This window comes from Sparus aurata, chromosome 22, assembly GCF_900880675.1.
Source record: "Sparus aurata chromosome 22, fSpaAur1.1, whole genome shotgun sequence".
Classification (NCBI taxonomy): Eukaryota; Metazoa; Chordata; class Actinopteri; order Spariformes; family Sparidae; genus Sparus; species Sparus aurata.
In genome coordinates, this window is record NC_044208.1 from 17,037,711 (window position 1) to 17,055,166 (window position 17,456).

General features: G+C 40.9%; 1 protein-coding gene across 3 annotated transcripts in view; it reads left to right on the forward strand.

Annotated features, from left to right (window-relative positions):
• Positions 1-17,456, forward strand: part of LOC115573831 (glutamate receptor ionotropic, kainate 2-like) — a 79,183-nt gene that overhangs the window by 27,654 nt on the left and 34,073 nt on the right. For 2 of the 3 annotated variants that reach the window (XM_030404849.1, XM_030404848.1), the window contains exons 2-6: positions 1,784-1,951; positions 3,657-3,920; positions 6,356-6,537; positions 8,867-8,920; positions 11,311-11,484. In XM_030404849.1, the coding sequence (XP_030260709.1) occupies positions 1,784-1,951; positions 3,657-3,920; positions 6,356-6,537; positions 8,867-8,920; positions 11,311-11,484 (842 nt within the window). The remainder of the gene's footprint in view (positions 1-1,783; positions 1,952-3,656; positions 3,921-6,355; positions 6,538-8,866; positions 8,921-11,310; positions 11,485-17,456) is intronic. The other variant, XM_030404847.1, reaches the window with a different exon arrangement.

The window sequence follows — 17,456 nt, forward strand, 5'->3', positions numbered from 1 at the left end:
TTCTTCTCTGTGTTTATTGGTGGATTGTAAACCATCTTTAAAGGTGTATACTGCCCCCTACTGTATCAGAGTGTGTAGACGCTGGGCTTACTAAACATACAACAAGGAACCTTTAACTGGTTTTGAAACAGTCTTAATAATGATACCTCTTTATCACCTAATATGCAAACAAGACTATAAGTGAGGAGGATTCCGTATTTGTGTGTAGTTATTGTAGTTATTTGTAATGCCTGATGGATTCTGACTTGTCCAGCTCAGATAACTCACGAAATTAAAACTGTTTTTCATAGCGTAGTAGTAAAGTTTAATTTGTTTCACCGTCGTCATATTACAGTTATCATTTATACCTATAAATGTATATATAAAACCGCTGCGTCACGCATCCTGCAAACAGCTTTGCAGAATGTGAGGCCTCTTTCTTTCAGGTGGTGGTGCTCATACCACTTCCGACCACAGGGGTCGCCAGATTCAACTAAAAATGAAAGTTCCATGTAGCTGCTTTAAGTCAGTAAAAGAAAATTGGCTTCTTATTATCAATTTTTATGTTTATCAGCTATACTTTCATGATAGGAATAATACTTACTAATATACATTCTACATTACCAGGTTGATATACAGTACATCATGCTAATTCATTTAAATTTAGTGTGTCCTGAAAAGATTTGACAAACAAGTTTATCATTTGTCAAATCAATGCAGGTAAATGATGTCCTGACACAATCTTGAAATGACACATGTGGGCAGGTTTGAACGTTGCCTCCCTTTGTTTTAGGATTCTGAACCATATTGATGGACCATCTGGAGCCTTACACGTTTTTGTTCAGCTCATAGGAATTGACAAGTCTGAAGGGAGCCGTTTTAAGTTGACAACACCTTACTTTGTGGTGGTAATTATATTGTCTGGCTTGCGCGATGTGGGGAAACGGCGTGTATTGTTTGTTTTTGTTGTGTCGAGGCTTACTCCTTCGTCAGTTATTGGCCGTCACAAGGTGTGATTCACATACATCTCAAAGGCATGAGATTTCTCAGGCAGGCACAGCTTGAAAGTCCCATCAGGATGCTTTTACATTGAAAACCAGCAAAAGTAACAGAGAAATATGATGTAGAATTAACAATCTGAAATGTTTGAAGTAATTTTAAAAGATCCCTGATGTTTTATCTCAATTTCTGAGGTTTAATGATCGGCGTTCTCCTTCACTATCTCTGTCTGTCTGTTCTTGGTGCCCTTTTTATACCACTTTAAGTGTTTCCGATTTTTCCATTGCTCTAATTTTCTCTTTCTCAATTTTGAAATCGTTTCCCTGCTCCCTGCACTCTTTTTTTTTCTTTTGCTATTTTCTCATTTGAGAATCTTTGAAATCAATGGGACAAAATGGAAGAGTGAACCTTCCTGTCAAGGCTGAGTGAGGAAGTTAAAGAAGGGCACCCACCCCTGAACTCACCTCACTTCATAACTAATTGCCTATAATTACACCGACGACTGCCACAGAATGCAAATCAGATGAGATCTGATGGACTAATCTGAGCTGGAAATCAGTTTCATGTCATTCTATGACTGAGCTGTGTCAAGTAAACACCATGCCATCGATAATATGAGAGTACAAATAGTGAAATGTTAATATTGATAGCACTGCTGGGGCTGTGGTTGCCTGCATCGTATCAATCATTTACTTGAATGTCAAATTTGTTACAGAATCTATTGCAATTACAGGAGAAAGAAGTGGCTTTTTCAGAGGTCTTTCATCTTGGCTGAGTTTTTTTATTTTATTTTATCGACCCTCAGGAGGAATTTTTGAATCCATTGAGAGCGGCCCCTCCGGAGCAGAGGAACTAGCCTTTAAATTTGCCTTGAACACAATCAACAGGAACCGCACCTTGCTCCCCAACACTACGCTGACCTATGACATCCAGAGAATAAACATCTTCGACAGCTTCGAGGCCTCCAGGAAAGGTGAGTAAAGGGAAAATATGCACCATGAAAGCATGATTTGTTATCACTTTGAGTTAATACAAACCATGACATAAATGAAGAAATAGATGGCGTATGGAAATTAAAACTACTCCAATTATTTAAAAAAACACATAAACATTCAGTGTGAGCAAGTAAAATTCATCCATAATAAATAGAAAAAAATGTAATACATCCAAAACAAATTTTCATCAAATCATTTTTAATGTGGGACATTGACTGTTTGGTGTAACAAGCTCTCAGATTATGTGAAGTGAACATTAAAAACCAAAGATTTGAACTAAACAATTCCCTTATATGAAATGTATATACATCCATATTTGATACCTATTAGAAATTTGATATATCTACATATATGTCTGACCCATACAAATATGTATGTTTATGAATGCAAGTTAGATATTTTGGAATATATTTTACATGGATGATTATTTATACATGGTAAATATACTGTATGTATTTGTGTAAATGTGTAATATACAAACAATACTTATATATACATACAATATCATGTACACACATTTGAAATTTATCACAATATATGTATATATATACATATTTTACTGTGGGTATTTCATATGTGTTATAAACTTATACCTTTTACATATATGATTTATATTGTTAACCTGTATGGCTGCAGCATATAATACCATATAAACATTTTACAAATACACATTTTCATAAACGCACCTATATTAAATTTGTCTGTGGGTCTATGTATTATCGAAATATCCAAGGATGTATGTATGTAATAATCAAATATTACCTTACAGGTAACATTTGGTAGCATCACTTTTGATATGCAGGCATACAGACATTACAGTTCTATATGGGAAGTCAATTTACAGTACTGCAGTGTACTGTATAGTGACATCAAAATGTAGTGCGCATGGCCTCGACACGACACATGTGTAATGTAATGTGACGTGTAACATTTGTTAGATGCAGAAATTACCACAGCACACAATGAAGATGATAAATAAGTGTCTGAAATCTCAATTTACTGCTCACTATAGTAATAGTAAATTATTCATTGTTTATTCTAAAAGGAACAGGGGATGAGTTTACAAGACGGTGATTGTAGTCACTGCCATTATGTCAATTTGATTGACAACATATGTATAAACACCAATACAGTCTGTATTATCAAAATGTCCATGAAGGCTAGACGTTAAATTGCTAAGATGAAGAATTTACCAAAAGGAAACAAGAGGGGAAACGGCTGAACAGTGTCCTTGCAGCAGATTGTTATTCACACTAAAGGTACCTTGTGGAGATTTCTTTGCAAGCTTCCAGTGTTACTCTCCAAAATTAATCATGCTGCTTGAATGAGACGGATGGAAACAAAAACGTATCCTTAACTTCAGTGCACATCGTAGCATGTCACTGTAAAAGGGACTAAAATTAGGCGTTGTATTTCCATAACTGCAGATCGGAGCTGGAGCCAATAGATAACAATGAGTACTGTAGAGGCATCTGATGTGGGACTGAATGGCAATTGTACCCTTTCCCCCTGAATACAAAAGCCCGAGTTGGAGGGATTTTTGTCTAGTATAAAACGGGTATTATTGTTTGCTTGGGGTGATATGTGGGCAGAAAACAGAACAACAAAAAACAATACAAACAGTGACATTTTTCAAAACCCATTACACTGACTTGGTGCTTCTCACTCTTTCTACCTTATCAGCATGTGATCAGCTTTCTCTCGGGGTGGCGGCCATTTTTGGCCCCTCACACAGCTCGTCAGCCAATGCCGTCCAGTCCATATGCAACGCTTTGGGAGTGCCCCACATCCAGACCAAGTGGAAGCATCAAGTGTCCGACAACAGGGACTCGTACTATGTCAGCCTGTACCCCGACTTCTCCTCCCTCAGCAGAGCCATCCTCGACCTGGTGCACTTCTTCAAGTGGAGAACCGTCACTGTGGTGTATGACGACAGCACAGGTACAGGTACAGTTGGTGTCTGTCTTCATCTTCAAGTTGTGCATGATGAGCATGATAATGTTTGCAACATGCAGCCTTCACTCCTTAGATTTTCCAGAAAAACAAGAGGTACCAGGTGAACGACAAAAAGCAGCACTGCTGCTCAGAGTTCAGTGAGTGCTTTGTAACCTGTCAAGTTAATTCAGAAATCAATAGCTTACTGTTCTGCCTCAGTCCTGCAGGTGCTGCCCATGTCAGTCTTCCAGAAGAGTGAGCAGCAGCTTAGAAAAAAAACCACATTACCCAGAATGACCCAATGTCTCTTCAGATTAATGCCATGCAGAACTGTAGTATGTGGGGGCTGACAACAGCCATTAATAACACACGGAGACACTTGATCTCTGAGGGTGGCCATCAAATGTGTCTGCGAGCCATTTCATCTATGCTGTGACTTTGTGGAGAGGCTCATAATATGCATTTTAAAAAGACGAGCTGTATTTTAGCGGGAGTGCGGGATATTTTTACGAGGTAAAATGTAACCGGCGCAGAGAATATAACGATATTCAAATGCTCATTCGCAATTTATGAGCTATTTGGCATGATGTGGTTGACAAGTTATTGTAAGTAAATTAGATAAAGTTGAAAGGAGGTTGACATTTTAGACAGATTGAATAATGAATTCACTCCCTACTGAGCGAGTGAATATCATCTTGTAGATGACATCCTAAATGGTGCCTGGTGGTGGAATTTGAGCCCCCTTCTGTTCCTTTAAAAAACATCATTTTCACAGTTTCATGTTATTCAGCCTCCTCCAGCATCTCTACTTTCACATCTGTTGCATACATGCATGTTAGCACCCGTACGTTATCCTCCCTATGACTCGTCCCACTTGCCACGTTATTCTTACTCATCTCCTTGACCTCGCGTCACTTCCTGCCTCCGAGCTCATAACGTTAACACCCTCGTTCCCCTTGCAAACTGCTCCGGCGAGTTGCCAAAATGTGACCTCTCGCCTCACTCTTTGTCAGCGAGGAGCGGCTTGGGCCTCCACGGTGGAGCATTTCTGCTGCAGCACACCTGACGCCCTGGAAAGTGTGACAGCTGCATAGCCGCGTCGCTTCCCCCACCCCTTCCACCTGGTCCCAGGCTGTAATCACACAGCTTCATGCTCCAGGGCCCCACGCAGCTGATTGGAGCCTATCTGACGGCTGGCAGGAAAAACTATCGGAGGGGATAAAATATTCACACACAGCCGTTAGAAGATCCAGGGGGAAAGTCTGAAGGCATTAGCCAGAGCCCACAAACATCTACACTGACAGTGTTTCCCAAATGTTGAGCTCCCTTGACAGATTCTTTTTTCTTGCTTAACACCTCCCAAAGTGTCGGTACGAACAAAAACAGGGAGACGCTGACATGCCCTAGAGTAGGGATCTATTGGGATTACCTGCGGAAAGCTCTAGGAGGTTCAGTATTCCTCCCTCCAATGCCACTTTTCACAACAAGACCTGCATGTTCCTATTTCACACCAATCTTTCCATAGGCTTCAGGGAGACCCAGTCCCACTCACAGTAAGACCATTAAACTGCTCACCCAGCACTTCATTTCAAAATAAAAAATAGGCTGAGCTATCTTAAAGTGGTTCCACGGAAAGGAAAAAAAAATCCTATCTCTCCAGTTCCCTCTCAAACTAGCCGGGCTGCACCATCCATTTTTATACCCATGACAAGTAATCATCTCTCCCATCAATCCAGCCTCTTTCATCCCTGCACTCTGAAGTTCTTTACTGAGGGAGAAACTCATTGTAATCTCATCACAGTATCTCCCGGAGAGCTTTCTACCTGAGCGTGTGGTCGAGAAATGAAAGGTGAAGATTGTAGCTCAATATATGACGGCGGCATCAGGCTCCCTAGGGGCAAGTGAGAGCTGGGCAAACAGAGGCTCTCTCATCAGAGTGCGTCTTAAGCGTGTGTGTGTGTGTGTGTGTGAGTGAGAGAGAGAGAGACAGGAGAGGCAGGATTGACCATGGCTTTCCATCAGGATAAAATTGAACCTATTCCATGCTGCTGTACGGTATCATGGAAGACGCGAGCGGATCAACATTTGGGAGGCTTCTGTGGGATTGGAAGTTTCTGTAGGCGGGTGCAGATCGAGGCTCTTTCCATTTAGTGCTTCTGGTATAAAAGAGTGCAATGTGCTGGGTTGGTGTTAAATTCTCTTGATAGGTCTGTAGCAGTCTGTTTGCCTGCCAAGCATGAGTAGGCGGATCAATAGACTGTGGATTAGGAAGGCATGCATATGAGCTTTTTCTGCTGAGAAAAAAACCTGAATCCTGCTTTTTGTTTTGTTTTTTTGTGGCCTCCTCAGAATAAGAGATGCTTCGAAATGGCAGCGGATCAAACACATAATGTTGCAGCATCTTTAAAATTCCTTTTTCACGCTATATGTATCCTCTTTGTCTGCAGGTCTCATTCGACTGCAAGAGCTGATCAAGGCACCGTCACGATACAACATTCGTTTGAAGATTCGACAGCTGCCCACAGAGACCAAGGACGCCAAGCCACTTCTGAAGGAGATGAAGAAGGCAAAGGAGTTCCATGTCATCTTTGATTGTGGACATGAGATGGCTGCCTGGATCCTAAAGCAGGTATGAGCTCAGCTAATGAGCCACGATAGTTCATTAGAGAACTTTCAAAAACAGAGCCTGGGGTCTATTTATGGCACCCCACAGTGATTAATATTAAATGAAGAGATCCATGAAAAATTCAAATTGAAACGGAATTAAAAATTGTGTTACTTATGTATAAGTGTGTGTGTGTGTATGTATATATGTGTGTGTGCATGTGTATGTATGTGTATAAATATATATATAATTTCCCAAATATATGGTTAATTTGGGAAATGATTTAGAAAATTATTGAAGTGAAGTCATTATTATGAGGAGTGTATTTATTCTTTTATTAGTTTTAATAATAGTTTTTTTTATCAGAGTTCATTCAAATGTCTGTCTTCATGTCATAATAGCATTTTTCCCAGCAACACTATTCATAATGTCATTTCATGAAAAGTGCTTCCACAACAAGCTCAACAGCTGCCACCAGATTTAGCCAATAAGCACAAGTTAGCTAACGTAACGTTAATGTCAAAGTAATTGTGAATCACTTACATAGCTGCCAACACAGTACACAGACACATCTTCCATTCACCTATCTTAAGAATGCTACACATGCTACCCACCTAGCTTGCTAACTGACCGAGGTTGGTTTATCAACTTACTTGGGGTCAGTGACGACGCAGTGTTAACCTCAGTGGCTACCGTTTAGCCAGGTGACTCCCAGTTAGGCGACCTCAGGTATGTTTTGATTCTAACTGTGTAAAGATCAAAAAGACTAGAGACTCTAAAAATTGTTAGCATTAGTTACTGTCTCTGTGTGCTGGTAATTTAATACGCTTTACTTAAGTTAATGATTTGTACTTTTATTTTGAAGGGTTAATTTTTGAAAAAATTACGAGAAATGAAAGTGTCGATATGATGTGAATACAATCTTGAAAAGGATTTTTCCTTTTTCATGAATTGCCTGTAACAAAATAAAAACGATATCCAACAAAATTAAATAATTATTAACGAACATTTTACATTGATATGTTGAGTTTTAAGAATTCCTTCAATTATTTCACAAATTGTGAGTTCATTTATATATTTTGCGCAACTTATTCAAATAATAATTGTTTTCATGATGTCTATTTTATCGAATGTTTGTGGCTCCATGTCCACTTCTAACTGCTCACTTATTGAACTTAAAGTAGTTAAGTTTATTTATTTGAACAGTCTGTTACATTTGTCTACACGTAATTGCATCATCGCGCTTCCTGAACTGAACAAACCTGAAATGTACATTATTTACCCTAACAGAAACACAGACTCAGTGCTCAATAAATACACTCATAGTTCATTCATTATGAATGTGTACTAAATCAACAAGCTCGTATGTGTTCCCATTCTCTCCTTCTCTAAGCACTGATGCAAATGATTCAGATACCTACGTTCTGCTCTGTGCATCTTTAATCTCCCTGTAAAATATTAGATCTCTGCCACTGACCCGTCATAATGGATGCTCTCCATTGGACAATAAAGGTTTTTTAATTAGAAAGTCTAATTCTGCTCACAGGCATGTTAAATTCATTTAACAGGGGCACATTATTTATGAGAATGGAGGGGGGTTCTTATTGAATTGAAGTCTTCTCAGAAGCATATTGCGCTGCTTGACTTCTCTATACAGCCATGAGTCGAAAGGGAAGCAATAAGAATGATTATTTATTGATGTTGAATATACTTTGTAGATGCCACGAAACTGTGTGTCAACAGCTCAATTCGGTGTCTCTTCCCCGGATTCGTTACGGCCACAGTGTTTTCTTGCCTGTGAAGAGCCGCAATGGTGCGCTCACAGAAAATAACAGGACATCATAACGTTTATTTCTTTTTTTTTTTTTTTTGCCTTTTCACATCAAGCAGGAGCTGTGAAATAAACAACATCACATCAGTACAAACAACACATGTTGTGCGAAAAATATCTACTTAAAAATCCTTCTTTTTTTCAAAAAGAAGCTTTAGATGTGTCGTTTGAGCTGTTGTAAGATGTTGGTCCGCTCCTTTTTATTCATATTTCAGAATAGTTTTCTCCTGCAGGGTTTTTTTGGGATGGGCTGGGGATTAGATGATGTCATACCATGCGTTTGTGTAATAATAAGTCAATATATGTTTTAATTCTTTGATTATTTAATCTGAATTTAATACAAAGTAGTCTGAAACTTTTTCTCTCTCACCTGCCTTCCTGGTCAGGGAAGAGATTTTGGTATCAGAGTGACTGTGCAAGTTCTTTTAAAGCAAAATGATGATCTGAATGAAAATAACAGAGAAATGGGCTCATAAAGGTATACATCTTTTATTTCTAGTGACTGTTCTTTTCTCCCTGTAGGCGCTGGCCATGGGTATGATGACAGAGTACTACCATTATATTTTTACCACCCTGGTGAGTACTCTGGCACCTCTTATTTTTTATGCTGTCAAAATGCAATTATATACAATGTTGTGTTATTATGGGGGTTTTTTGTTGTTGTTTTTATGCACAGCACTGTCCACTTGACAATGCATGTGTACGGTTTGAACTGTTTCCTTTTCATCGCATCGCACACAATCACATGTTTTGGCTTTCTTGCGAGGCAAAAAAATACATCCATCTGTCAGAGTGTCTGACAGCCGTTTTTCTTCTCTGAGAACAAAATTAAATGTGACTCAACCAGGAGGCAGTCGAAGGAAAACACGCCATTATTTTTCGTTTTGTGTGAAGCTTTTTGAACCTGAGCTACAACCTGAGTGCTCACTGATGGAAATAGACGGTGTTCAAAAGCCAACTCATTGTCATGCGGTTGATTATAAATACATCTTGCATTTCTAAAGTATCAGTTTTGAAACTTCTTCTTGTTCATTTTGTAAAATCTGCGCCAACCCTTTCGACCCACCTGCCCGTCTACAACCCTGCGTGTAGGAAAACCAAAGCGCTTGGATATATTTTATTCCGACTCTGGCAGCGATTGAAGTTTTCCAAAAGGTCTTTGATCTAGCCTCTACAAAGATTACTTGCCACGCCGCTGATGAACAGCAGTGCATCTTCACTGAGCCATGGAGAACAGAAGACTGAGAGCTCTGATAACAGCCCTCAGCAAATGAGACTGTCACCCATTTGGTCCATTATATAACAAACAAATGGCATGCTCTGAAAGGCTGAGGGAAAAGGTTGGACAAAAACCGACCTAAAACAGACATTTACGGGTGCAGAGGACACGTAACTACCCCTTGTTCATCCACATAAGAACCTGGCTTGATGAAAGGGGGAGTGAGTGACAGCAGGTATGTCATTGGGAAAGGAAGAGAATAGTGATTATGGGGCTGTTTCAGTGGCATGCTGCTGCTTGTCGGGGTGGAAACATGCCTACTTTAACATCAGCCAGTGTTTGGCAGGTTGGAGGCCACTGTGCCGGCCAAAGCCGCTGTACACTGGTTCTAAGCCATCCATGCTGCTCTCGGAATAGGACAGCAAACATTGACCGCGGCACCCCCATTCTGCGTCCATCACCTGCTGTTGCTCTGTCAACTGTGTTGCTGCATCCCAGAGACATCTGCCTGGTGAGATGCCAGACATGCTGTATGCAGGACAATTGGGTTGTCCTTTCACTTCCACATGATAGATGGCAGTCCACCAAAAGCCTGCCTGTAACCTTGAAAGCCTTGCCTTAATCAAAGCTACTGCCTCAGCATGAAATAAAATAACCCCTGAAAAACCTTCAGTGGGCGCCCCTCTGCTCTTCTTTTGCTAAAGCCGCCACTCAAACAGAGCTGCAACCATCGAATAGAAAAAAGGAATTACAACTATGTTGCTTATTGTTGAAGTATTCTTTTAAGCAAACATTTGTTGGTTCCCGCTTCATAAATATAAGGATTTGCTGCATTTCCTGCAAATTTTGATAGTAAATGAAGAGTTTGGGGATTTTGGTCTGTGGTTTGGACAAAAGAAGCAATTTGAAGAATTCACTTTGGGCTCTGGGACATTGTGATGATCAACCCACTATTCTCAAACTGTGTTGTGAGGAGTGGTATGCAATCTTCTTCTAGTCGTACCCAGAAGAATCCAGAAAACGTTTTTTTCTAAACACGTACTATCAAAATACTGCTGAATGTTAGGAATCCTGTAGTAGTTTCATTGTAGCATCTTCCGTAGTCATTTTCATGCGCCTAAATTCGTCATCCATGATTAGTTAACGGGCATAACTGAGGTGAGGTGAAATTAAAAGTTGAAAACTAAATGGGAACTGTCAGGAATAGGAGTGCAGCGCTGAAGGGGAACATTTTGAACAGCCCTGTTGAACCTGAAGTTGTTGACAGTGAAGCGATCATGAGTGCAATTGGCTACTTTAGCGTCCGACGGCTAACATTAGCAACAAATGACGCAAAACAGTAACCATATGGATATGCCTAATATTTACTGAGGCGGTACACAATGTATAAAGTTTGATACACACCGAACCAAACAATTAATCATCTGTTAGTCTTTAAAATAATTGGTAAATTAATCTATAATGACAATGATCATTAATTGCAGCTCTATACCCAAATGACTACTGACGACAGATGATGAGATGTACATTGTGAAATATTAACATTTTTCTGGTTTCTTTACTCCTTAATGACAGCAAATTCAATATCTTGTGGTTTGTGGACAAAATAAGACATTTGGCATTGTCATCTTGGTTTTGACTGAGAAAACACTGGTTTTCCAGCATTTTAGAGACCAAACAGCAAAAATATTCCAATTAATTAACAATGCAAGTGAGTTGCAGCTGACTGTCATCTTCATGCATCCAGGACCTTTTTGCCCTCGACATGGAACCGTATCGTTACAGTGGAGTCAACATGACGGGGTTCCGCATCCTCAACACAGAAAACTCTCAGGTGTCGTCGATCATCGAGAAGTGGTCAATGGAGCGCCTACAAGCCCCGCCCAAACCGGACTCAGGCCTGCTGGATGGATTCATGACGGTAAGCCCAACACTTCTTGTACTGCTGACGCAATGCATACGTTATGCTGTGTTTGCAAAAACACGCTTATAGCTGCACATCATCCTTGTGTGTCCATATGACCGAATCAATCGGAAGCCATATGTAATTCAACAGCACCTCTCAGGGTTTTATGCTGCAGGCACTTGTGTTAATCTAGAATGATCTTTATGAAGCTAGGTGACTGTAGATTGAAAAAAATAAATCAATGCTTTAAAATACATAATAATTTTTAAAAGAAAATGAACGAGCAGCAGTTGTCAATCACAAGTTCCGTGGTGCAGAGCTCCCGGGGTGGGCGCATGAGCAGCATGAACGCCCTCTGCGTGGAGCCTTTGGGTTGGTGCTCCTGGGTCTAAATGCTCAGTAATGAGCCGGTGTGAATGGTAATAGCCGTTTATCTGCCCTCCTGCCTCTCACAACTCTCCTCTGGGAGCGTGGCCAAAATATGACAATCTGTCAGTGCTCATGCAGAGAGAGGGAACAAATTGGATGGAAATTATGGCCTTGGTTTTTTAGGATGGCGTCCAAAAAAGGCATGGGATAAGGTGATTTGAAAGTGAAAAAGGGAATGGAGCTCATCATGGACGTTCAAGGTCCTTCTTCGGGTTTGTTGTTGTAAACAGTCAATTTACTCCACCTCCCGCGCAACACCTTCCTTGCTGACAAACACCTTTTTTTTCCCTCCGTCTTTCAGCCTGCCTTCTCTTGCTTCTTGCCAGATTTGAGATCGGGTATCTGAAATTGGTGTAATGAAAGAAGTGTCTTTACATCAAAGAGTGAGGGACAAGCCTTTTGAATGGTGCATGGTGTCTATTCATGTATCTGTCACAGCCTTAATTTGCACTTACATGTGATGAAAGATGGAAATGCATTGCAGCAATAGAAATCAATGCGTTCTTTTCTTTACATAGCTGTGTAAATGTACCACACTTAACTTTCAAGTGTTGCCAGGAACATGCTGCAAATATATAAATATTACATTCTAGTTCCCCTTAAACTAAAGCGTGTGCCTCCCTTTCGTCACGCAGAGCAAAAAAGATTAATGCAACGCACAACGAGGTTAAAGCACTTGTGCTTTTTTTTCCTCCACCGGAAATTAATGGACATTAGTGGAGAATGTTGAATTGATTAATTGCGTTGCATGAATCATTTTGTCAGATCCTATAGTACATATTGACATATTTCACTGGACTAGAACCACCGTTGAATAATAAATAATAAGTCCGGAGGCTCATGCAAGCTTGATAAAGTACTTCATTAGAGTGCTCTATTTATGAATCCCGGCTCTGATGTGTTTTATTCTTTAGAGTGTTTCACCCCTAAGAGGATTCCTTATAATGGGTGACTGAAGAAATAGCAGCCTGAGTATAAAAACATTGTCATTTTTAATGTTTTAATAAGCCGATAATGGAGAAACAGTTCTGCTTGTGATTTAAAAAATAGCCTCTATTTGCATTTCAATTGCATCGGTGAGATTAAGAATTCTCTGTATCTCAAATAATGGATTTTTAAGATTTGCCTGACGTATAATGTTACAGTGGGATGAGAAGCCTCCTTGAGGGGCATCGTTAAATGAAAGCAAGAGAGGGCTGCAGCAGTCAGTGTTTGACCTTCCACCCCCGACCCTCCCTCCAGCCTTTTATTTCCTCTCCTTTCATACCTTCTTCTTCTCTCTGCAACACTGAAGCCTTGCTGGGCTCTGGGCTTGTTTGCGCTCTGTGACCAGGCAACAGTTGTATAGCAGTGGTTACCAGGACAACGCCGTCCGTGTCACCTTGTGATTTCATGAAGGATTGATTGACTGAGATTGGGAGGGGGGTGAGCGGGATGGAGAAGGTGAGATTGTGGCAACGGCGGGAGGAGGGTTGATTAGGAAAAGAGGGGGGGATGGGAGGACGTTCCAAGCACCGAGAGATGCATGCGATGTTTTCTCACGCCACAAGGCTTGCATTAATGCGGGGCAGTGTATAATCACAGTGACACTCTGTGCCCTGGGTGAGGCCGACTGTTGTCTCAGGGAAGGCTGCATAATGAGGAGTCCCTCCTCGGTCCAGGCAGGCTCGCGGCCACAAACACGTTCGTTCTTTGCCGCTCTTAACTCTGTTTGTCAGGGGTATCTCTGACGTGGAGGGATGCATGATAACAAGGGGAGGATGCTTATTAGTTCAGTTCATTTGTGTGCCGACGTGCAAGTGCGGGTGATCTCGTCTGTTTGTGTCGACACTTGAACCGCATCCCCAGAGTAATTAGAAGCTCAAATTGTTGTAACCCTCCATCTCTCCGTCATGTGAATTAACAGCAGTTAGAGACCCTACCGCAAGATAGGTAGGTAGATAGATAGATAGATAGCTAGATAGATAGATAGATAGATAGATAGATTTGTCTCGTCTGTGCATAATTGTCGCTTGCAGCTAATGAGATATTTGGTTTTTAATGTTTTGTTGTAATTTGAATTCTTTTAAATCCCCATTCACTGAGCTAAGTATATCCTTGGATTTAATTGAGGAGAAGAGAGAAAATGAAAAAACAAAACAGCATCCCAGTTGAGCTCCTCACTAAGGGCCAGATATTTTCTACATCTGCATCATTTCATTAATGTCTACATCTCAGTGAGCTATAATTACCACAACAGAGGGCTGGTAGTCCTCGACGCAATTGAAAATTCTGGTGTAATAGCTCAAAAATAATGACTCTGTTATTAATAGAGAGCAGCTATTTGCGTAATATGTATGACACAACGGAGTTGGTTCACATGGGACACAGTTAAAACAGCGTGTTGGTGTAACGCAGGCTAAATGCACTGGAAAAACACACGAGGATACTTCTGAACCAGTAAATCTGAGCAAATGCGACTAATTTCTTTTTCCTTCCCATCAGCAGCTACTTCTAAGATTGTGCAAGACACTTCGCTTTAAATCAGCACAAGAATGTGCATGATCAGCAAACTTCTCCAGGATAGTGTAAATGATAGCTAATGACAAGGATTTCAGGAAACAACAACGCAGCATTTGTCTCTTACACAGAACTTTTAATTGCCTTTTTTCTCCCCCCCCCCTTAAAAAGCTGTCATAAAACACTGTTTGACTGCACATAGTACGCCAGGCAATCTAGTTTTGGTGGCATATAGATGATGAAAGAGGGGAACAGAGAGATGGATACATAGGTAGGTTTAAAATGTTGCATATTCTTCATAACTAAAATAACAACCCTAAAGATTTTTTTAAAGATTCAACACGCGGGCAGTAGGTAATTTGAGGGGGGTTGCCATCAACCTTGGGTATGGAGCTTTTGGGGATGCCAAAATATGTCTCCCTTTTTAACCTGCTAACTCTCCCCTTCCACCCCGAGACCACTAATAGGCTCACTGCTGTCCATGACACCATCTAATCCAGAACTAGACCCACAACAGATGAGAAATTATTTCATTTTGCAAGAACGTTTTCATCTTAATTGGTTCAGCTTTGCCTGCCTTTACAGCACTAGTGGCGCAGGGAGCTCACTGATCAGTTGCATGCATTGTAAATTACTCAAGTGATGCTGCTCAGCCAATAAAATCAGTGTGTCGCATTAAGCACTGTGATGTCAGTAAGAGACTGTTAAAAATTAACAGACCGTTTTCTGCGTCTGGGTATAAAACTACCTGGATCTCCCAGACTGCCTCTGCTTTGTGCGGTCCATAGAGCATGTGCACCAGAGACTAACTTCTGCTCTAGCCCTCTGCTAACATGAATGGAGATCTCATCTAGACTTTCCAAATGTTATCAGACGAAATGGGTCAAACATTGATTTTCAAACAAGCCATTTCATGGGGGACACCAAAAAAATTGTGCAGCTGCTTCTTTCACAATGTAAACTTCTGAGAAAAAGTATTTTTTGACCCCCGCGTATCAAGTGACGATATAATTACACAGTTTGGCCACTATTTTAAGTTAACTTTAGAGCCCAGCACGACTCCTTCTTCCTTCGGGCTGGGTTGCATTACAAGATCATTCCCTATCCTGTTAGTATTGACACGTTTCACTTAGGAAAAAAACCTCCAAACTCAATACCTCCAACCCATTCCTGAGCATTTGTAAAACGTGCCGCCATTTGCAATCTGCATGTAAAATGGCCCCTCAAAACTATTCGTGGGACCAAATCTGGAGCACGCAAATGGCACAATTCGAAGGCAGCTTGGCTGACTTCTTCAGTAGACTTCTATATTAAAACAGTGACACAATGAATCCCCTCAGCCACAGCTTGTTCGGGGAAACTCACTAGACTGCGAACACACAAACAGGTCGTTTGCCAATCGAGGTGTATTTACTGTTCCCAGTGGACGACACATTTAATTTGAACTGAACTCTGGGACCTGTTTTGTTAAAGCACACCAGACAAAACAAAGATATAAATTATATCGGCAGGTTTTTATGACATGTTTTTCCATTTAGTGCTGGATGACTCGGCAATATTAGGATCGTGCCTTTAAAACATATATTTACTGAGAACTACAGTATGTGTACTTTCAGAGTATTCTTTTGTTTCACTTTTCAAATTAGGAAATACAGTCTGCAGTGTTGCAGAGAAACGTGCTGGGGGAACGAGGAGTGGGGAGAGAGCCGACACCTCGCTGAATTAACAAGAACTACTGGGAATAGAGTAGAAGCCACCCACACACACAGAGAGCGAGAGCAGGAGAGAAGATAGCTGCTGGGTGGCAGCTACACTCTGGTTTTACCACCATGCCTGTTTACATACATGCGTGTGTTTGTACTGTACAGTATGTAAGTGTGAAACACACTGAGCTTGTAAGATGTCTAATTCAGTTGCCCACGTTTGGTCGCACCTCCTGAGGGGAGGACTATGCTCAGGTCTGGCCTCGACGGTGGGTTTGTTGTCGGGTAGCACATGACCGACAATGGGACGAGAATACCGACACATGAATCCCTCTCCCGGCGAGCTTCATTCATACAGTATTTCAACCAAATGAGGGTCCTCGGTGTGGGTATCGAGCCAAATGTGGTGTTGCCCAGTCGATATGATATTGAATTGAGGACACACACTGTAATTTAGCCCGATATGAATCACTGCACAAATGAGCTTTACTGGAAATTAGATTCAGTATTCGGGGATCCATTTTGTTTGTTCAAAACTGACTTCAGCTTTTCTCCCTGCAGCTAAATTAAGTACTACAGTGGATTTGATGTGCTCACATTAAATATCCACATTGCAGTTTTGTGCAGCTGGTTCTGTTTGGTTCAGCAGACGATTGATTTATCAGCATGAGTGATATTATGCGCAGATTTTAGCACTGTCCTATGTCAGCTAATTAGTGACCTGGGATTTTTTTAATGGTAAAATATCTTACAGTATATGCATATCTTATATATCATCGATCTGTTTGCAATGCGTGCACATTGTAAAAAACAAATATCAGCATATATATATCATGAATGATTTTTTTTTTTTTTTACATAAACATACATTTATCGGCATGTGTCCGGCTCTAATTAGGTGCTACTGCAGGCTGCCCTCCGGCGCTTTAATAACACACCTATTTTCTTGCAGCTACATATTATAGCACGATGCTTTGATGTTGTATTTGATTCAGGATGGACAGAGCTAACAGACCGGGCTCCACACAGTTTCACAGGTTGGTTGCGTCCATTACAGCACTGTGATCTCCCTCCGTCTGATCCCAGTTGGCAGAGGAGAGAGCCTTTTAAAGACAGCAACTGTGGAGAGCAGACACTCGATGCCCTGTGCCGGGCACCACCAGCTGGGCTTGGCACAGCATCAACATTATTAGCACTGATGCTCCCTCGGTCCATAGAGGGCTTTTGTGAGTGCAAACAGGCAGCGGGAGAGAGACGGGAAAGGGGGAGTTTAAAAAGAGAAATGTATTATCTTTTTCCCCTTGGTTTTGCTCCCTTTAACAAGTTTCACTTTAATGTCTCTTTTACTGATTGTCT